Below are 6,882 nucleotides of genomic sequence, written 5' to 3' on the forward strand. Positions count from 1 at the left end.
AAAATAAATGTAATTTCTTCCTGGTCGCAACAAGTGGGAGGCGAAGCGCATCGTGACGTTCCATACCTGGTAGATGTTCCTGTGTGTGACGAATGCAGACCGTGTCAAATCCCGTTGCTAACATGAACACAACCAACATAAATGTCTGGGAAGGTGAGAGTTCATCTATTAAACTCACTGAAGATGAATACATGATCTGAAAGCTGGATCATAGACACTTGAAAGTGAGCTGTTATTGTTACAGGTTAATTTTCTAAACTACAGAAAAGTAACTGTTAGGGAAGCTCAACTGTGAATAATTGGACTGATGTTCATATATGATAGTAATACTGCTGTTATGTTAGATTTACCAATGTTTTATTTTATCTTTTTTTCACGATTACTTGATTAATTGTAAGAATAATTTTAATTACTAAAATATTCGTTTACAGCAGCCCATCCATGCCCATCTTCCTTTAATAATCCCAGTTAGGTTATTTCTTCCCCCTGTGGTGTTTCTAGCTTTTCTTATCTGGTTACTTTAGGTTTAGTTCTTTTATGTCTGTATCTATGTCCATCTGTCCTTAATGACTCCAGTTCGGTTATTTCTTTGTTTAGTCCTTCTAGTTACTCTAGCTCTTTGTTCTTTAGTTCTTATTTTTGTTATATCAGTCTTGTTTCTGTTTTGGCTCGTTTATGTTTTCCCTCCTGTCTCGCTCTCTTCTAGTTCATCAGGTTTTCTTTAGCCTTAGTGTTTCTTTCGTATTAGACTCATTCTCAGCTACCCTGTGTATCTTCTAATGGCCGCCGGCTCTTTCTGCAGTCAGGCTGTCTGCTGTGTTTACAAACAAATAATCCCACCATACCGGGATCATGTGTGGGTATTTATGCATCTTAATAATCCATAAGCACTAAATGCAGGTCAGTCGATAAAACATGAGAAAATGGCCCAAACATTGAACATTACTTACAAACAATATTAAAGCAATTAGTTAAATCATCAGCTCTCAGTAAGATGTGCTGAGTCCCTCTAGGGCTGCGTTCACACTGCAGCCTGAAGTGACTCAATTCCGATTTTTTTGCCGGGGCCGTTCACACTGCCAGTAAATGCGACCTGTATGCGTTCTGCACTGTGAACGAGCAAACGACCAGAAAGTGTCCCGCATGCGCAGTAGAGGGCGCCATAGCGACAGCTTTCTCAGTGTTCTGCCAACTGCCAGTTCTGGTTCAAACAGAGCAAAGTTGATCACAACGAGTAGCTAATGCCCTAAATAGGTTGGAACAGCAGAGGCATCTCGAAAAAATATGCTTATATTTAAGGTATGATCTGCATTATCTCGGTAAAAAAAGACTTCTCTACTGAGGATTTACACGCATCGAGGCGAAACTACCGCTGCAGACCTCATATTATATGATGAGCCAGCAGAAAGTTTTAAAAAGCCTGGAGAAGCTTCAGGTTGAGTCAAGCATTTAGGATCAAAAGAAGCATTAAATGGCTGTCGACTTGTTTCCGCCTGGTGAGGAGTGAATTGTGCTATTTTAAGTAATTGGATGATAACGATGCTATCGCTAGCAATGATAGCAATAACTCATGTTATTTTATGAGCTTGAATCTCCTGGTAAATAATGTATTTAGCTTCTGTAAACCCAAATTCATGCTGGAGTTGTACGTTAAGCATGTGGGGGAATAGTCACAGCTCTCTGTGACTGTATGGCTGGGTAGGTTATATTTAATTTATTTAGCTTTTTATTTTTTTAGCATCAAAGTCCCACTGAATAAACATATTTTCTGTCCGTGACTCGGCACTGAGCTAACTGCTAACAACATTAGCGCTCTGGGGACACACTACAGCATAAAAATAATATATCTTACCTTACATATGAATGCTTGGCTTTCTAAGTAACTGTCCAATAAAATATCTGAAAATACAATTTAAACGATGTGATGGTTTCCTGTTAGAAAGTGGTGCTGCAAACTCCGGCATCGTTAGTTTCTGCACCTCCTGTTTTTAGCTGTAGATTATTGATCCACATTTCTCCTCTTTTTTCAGTAAGTTTTTTTTTAATTGAAACACAAAAATAACGTTCATCTTTCTCTCTGAATGGTTGGAGCAACCGTAAGGGACTCAGACTTTAGACATTTTGATGCTGAATCAACAGAAGCAAATGGGCTGAATTTGCTTCCGGCCCTCCATCTGCATTGGGTATATGAAACCCAGCAATTCCCGTCGTAATCCATTCTTACTTTACACTGGGATTACATTCGCCTCTTAATGGTAAATAGCATTTCTCCCATTGAACCGATCAGAAGTCGTTTAGGCTGAAAACGAGGGGATTTCTGCATCTGTCGCTCCAGCTGGGAAATCCCGCCTGCCGCAGCGGTAGTCCAGCAGGCCGCGAGTCCAGCAGAGACGACATTCAGATGAGATTTTTTTTCCCGTGAAATGTAAATCTGAGGTAAACGTTTCCCTCAGCTTACACGCTCATGAGTACATACAGAAAGAGCGGGATGGAGACCCAAGAAGGAAACTGTTCTGCGGTCGCTGAGGTGAAAACTTCGATTTACGTGACGATCCCGCTCAATGCAAAACGACCAGGGCTATAGGACCGATAGGACCGGGTCGAACGGCGCCGGGCCAGGCCCAAACGGCTCCTGTGGAGGCGCGTCAGCTCTAGCCGTTGTTTTCCGTTGGATGCTTCAAACGCTCAAAATGCTCCAAAAGGTTTGAATCTCGCTGCGCTTGATGCTCAAAACGCTGTGGGTGTGAACGCAGCATCAGCCTTCAAAGACTTAAAATGCATCCGGTTGAACGGGAGGCAGTGTGAGGTACAGAGACGATGTGCTGAAAATAAAACCTCTGGTGTCTACCCATGCAGCAATGCTGTGTGCAGGAGTTTCGCCAGGTGAACAGAGGTGATCTGCGCTGGTGGGGAGTTGTAAATTATTCTATTATCTGACTGTAGATGGAATAATTTATTGTAGCCTTTACTCTGACATGCGAAGTAGAGTGGCTGCTGACGCAGCGTGATAATCCCTCTATGAACAACATAAATATGTTACAGCTGTCAGTTGGTTCTAATGATTGAGGATAATCATTTAGAGGCCAGTGGCTTGTTTACTGTTGCCATAGCAACAGCCTGCCAGGACGACTGTCGGTTACAAAGATGTGTGATGTCACATGAGGAGCGGTTTGATCCAGATTTCAGGCTCTAGCAAAGTTCAGGTTGTGAGGAAACGTGATGCAGAGGCGACGACCGCCTCGCCGGGTTTGTGACAGGATAAAATCAGCAGGAGAAACTATTTACACGCAACTAAAAGCATAGTAAGCTGAACATTTCCTTCACACTGAGGCAAGAGATGAAAATGTAACAATTTAACAAATAGCAATTAAATAGGTTTAGAAAACAACAGATCAATATGCAGAGACGGATGAAAAGAGTTCCTAAAGGACATCAGAGGAAACGGCTGTGGCTCTCCTCTACCGCTGTCTGTGGAAATGTGCATTTCCTCTAAACCAACCTAAACTACCAGCTTACACTCGGGTCATAAAGCATCTAAAGGACTCACCTCTGGTGAAGACGTCACTGAGACGCTCTGAGTCCCATCGTCCACCTGAATGTCCTCCATTTGTGATCCAGCTCTGGGTGAAGCAGGAAAATCAGAGAGAATCACAACATGTTGCCAGAAAATTCATAAATAAACATGTTTTTTGTTTTTGGTTTTGAAAGGTCAACATATTTTGTCTCATGACCAGTTTCACAGAAAAAAGGAAAAAAAAAAACTAAATTCAAAAACATAGAAGCTAAAGTGAAATCGAATACAGGCCCTGTGCTCCCTTCAGTGTGATTAATCATCTTTAGTCAACTTCAGTTTTACTCGGGAATAAAGGATTATTCATATGTTTTCAGCATTATTTAAACACAAAGCTACCACCAGATATTTCCTACTCTACAGAAAACAAACTCACCGTTCAGCAGATGTTCAGTACGTCTGGTTGGTATGATCAGTCTGGCTGCTGCTTTTGGTTTCCAAGGGAACAACGGCAATTACAGTTTAAAAGATTCAAATTTGAAAAGTATTTTGGATACAAAAATGGAACCAGAATCGGCTTCATTCAAGTTTTTACACACAAACAAGGAATTTAACCTCAGTTCCACTTTGCTCAACGTTTTAAATATAAACTTATGGAATCAAGAAAAGAAAATACATTATTTTGTAAATATCTGCATAGAAAGACGAGGTTAAATTTGTGCATATTCAAATTAAGTTCCCAAAGGGAATTAAATGTTGAAATAAATCCCCCCTTGTCCCTAATGGGTCAGGAGGAGTGAGACAGGACACACAACCATGCACACTCACTCACGCCTAGAGAGTCCAGTTAACCTGGCAGTCATGTTTTTGGACTGTGGGAGGAAGCCGGAGTACCCAGAGAGAACCCACCATGCCCAGAGAGAACATGCACACTCCATGCAGAAATCGAACCCAGAACCTTCCTGCTGCAAGGCAGCAGTGCTGCCACCTGCACCACTGTGCAGCATGTTGTAATAAATCATTACTTCAAATTCTTCAGAGTTATTGTAGATGGTGATGGCTGTTGGCAGGAAAGACCTCCTGTGGCAGTCTGTGTTACAGTGAATTTGAAGAAGCCTCTGACTGAAGACTCTCTGTCTCATGAAGAGGTTGTGAAAGCAACTCCAGGTATGCTTTTGATGAACGAATAACATTATAGCGTGATATAAAGCTCATAAATGTTGATTTTACTCTATACCACCTCTCTCTCCTACACTCAGCTCCTCCAGACTAGCGGCAGCAGCAATTGGCAAACACTCAGCTGGAACTGCTCGTCTGCTGAGCTCATCGAATGAACTGTTACTCAGTCCAGCGTAGTGGAAAGGCGTCGCTGTGATGAGCTGAGTGTCAGAAAGAACAGGAGCTTCTTAAAGAGACAGAGGCCTAATTTCAAGGCGTCAACTTGCAAAGTCAGATTTCTTTTAAATGAATTATGTTCGATTTATATAGCATTTTATTAGGACATTTAAAGATGCTCTCCATGATTTCCACACACTGATGAAGGTACTGGGTCGTAGCCACAGCCGCCCTGGAGCAGCAAGTCATGAATCCATTAATCACATGATAAATTTAAACAAACTCAATAATTTCCATTTGCATTATTTATTGTTTTCTCTTTTCTCTCTTTCTACCAAACAGTGGATAATAAAAGTTTTCAGTCTGCTGCTTTGGTCTCAGCTAATCCTTATCCTTTAAATAAGGACATTTTTCTTTACAAGCCTCATAACTAATTTTATTTGTTGTTTCTGTTTTGTTTATGTATTTTGGACATTTAAAGTGTTTTCCAGTTCAGGTGTTAAATATTCATTAGAATTGAAAGTTTATTGCCCTTTGAGAATGTGTTCTTGCATTATTATGCAGAATGGCCTCAAATCAACAATATTATTGTTTATTGCAGTAACTTCTGGGACAATATATCCACCACCAAAGTTATTGTGGCAGATCTTAGTTGAGCAGAAGCTTTTTTTTTTTTTTGCTCAATCAGCCATTTTGATAAACACCAGCTGACAAGGCAGGTTAAATCTATTGCCCAAGTACACAACAACAGAGGAATCGAACTGGTCACCCAACGACTGAAGGAAAAACTCTTACCACTGTGCACCATTACCCATCTTTATGTTTAATATATACAGCATTTCTACAACTGAAGCTAACGTGGTTACCCGATAGCACTATCAAATGGTGCTATGGAATAATGATTAGTCTTTCCACCATCATAATAACTGTTTATGTTAGGAAATACCACAGCTAACGTCACCACAGTGAACCAGGTGCAGCAACAATAAATTACACTGTTTATTGTGTCATTTATGGCTTTAAAGTGTTACTAACTCATAAATTAGAGTGTGTTGTGTGATTTCTTGTAAAATAAAACACACAAGGTGCTTTCACATAATTTGTATTGAAATGCCTTAACTCAGGTCAGACATATCTTTTGTTGACCTCTCTGAGATCTTTGTATGTCAACCAAATAAAACTTTAGACCTGAGGTGAATATATTTCATGTTGATGAGACTTCTTATGTTGTGTAAGAGACTGCTTGTAAATATAACACTTCCCACACTGATGACAGGTGAAAGACTTTTCCATGGTGTGGCTTTACTGATGGTTCTTCATATTCCCTTTCTGAGTGAATCTCTTCCCGCACTGGTCACACTTACATGGTTTTACTCTGGAGTGGATGCGCTGGTGAACATTCAAGTTAATTTTTTTTTGGTAAAACTTTTCCCACACTTATCACAGCTGTATGACTTTAATTCAGGCTTTCTGGGTGAATTTTTTGCCACACTGGTTACAGCTGTATGGCTTCTCTCCTGTGTGGATGCGTTGATGGACTGTTAAGGTGACTTTTTTTAGTGAAATGTTTCCCATATTGGTCACAGCTGTATGGTCTTTCTCCTGTGTGAGTGCGCTGATGGACTGTCAAACTCGCATTGTGGGTGAATGTCTTCTCACACTGGTCACAGGGGTAAGGTCTTTCTCTCGTATGAATAAACTGATGGCCGGTCAGATACCCTTTCTGAGTGAAGCTCTTCCCACACTGGTTACAGCTGTATGGCCTCTCTCCACTGTGAATGCGCTGGTGCAATGCAAACCTTCTACATTTGCTGAAGCTCTTCCCACACTGGTCACAGACATTAACCATTTCTCTAGTGTTGACCGGCTGAGTGGAAACACTCTCTGAATTCTCTCTGCAGTTGTCGTGGCCGTGATTTTCCTCAGAGTCGACCGGCTGATTTGGTTTGTTTTCACTGAAGCTGCTCACACCCTCGTCCTCATAAAGTACATTCTGGAAGATCCAGGTCTCCTCCTCCTGTGAATGGAAATCAGAT

The 6,882-nt window shown here is 41.0% G+C and overlaps 1 protein-coding gene and 2 long non-coding RNA genes across 3 annotated transcripts in view; 1 reads left to right on the forward strand and 2 right to left on the reverse strand.

Moving 5' to 3' along the window:
• The window catches only part of LOC106947800 (gastrula zinc finger protein XlCGF49.1-like), a 10,089-nt gene extending 6,055 nt beyond the window's left edge, over positions 1 to 4,034 (reverse strand). The window contains exons 1-2 of the mRNA XM_015033047.1: positions 3,948 to 4,034; positions 3,548 to 3,620 (exon numbers count right to left, since the gene is read on the reverse strand). Coding sequence (XP_014888533.1) covers positions 3,548 to 3,607 — 60 coding nt within the window. The 5' untranslated portion in view covers positions 3,608 to 3,620; positions 3,948 to 4,034. The remainder of the gene's footprint in view (positions 1 to 3,547; positions 3,621 to 3,947) is intronic.
• The window catches only part of LOC106947820 (uncharacterized), a 15,474-nt gene that overhangs the window by 3,763 nt on the left and 4,829 nt on the right, over positions 1 to 6,882 (forward strand). The window lies entirely within an intron of this gene.
• LOC106947815 (uncharacterized) overlaps positions 5,929 to 6,882 on the reverse strand; it is a 7,775-nt gene continuing 6,821 nt past the window's right edge. Inside the window, exon 4 of the long non-coding RNA XR_001425047.1 lies at positions 5,929 to 6,312. This is a non-coding gene — a long non-coding RNA (uncharacterized LOC106947815). The remainder of the gene's footprint in view (positions 6,313 to 6,882) is intronic.

Source organism: Poecilia latipinna, unplaced genomic scaffold (genome assembly GCF_001443285.1).
Source record: "Poecilia latipinna isolate Pla-1442-1.1 unplaced genomic scaffold, P_latipinna-1.0 Scaffold15, whole genome shotgun sequence".
NCBI classification, from domain to species: Eukaryota; Metazoa; Chordata; class Actinopteri; order Cyprinodontiformes; family Poeciliidae; genus Poecilia; species Poecilia latipinna.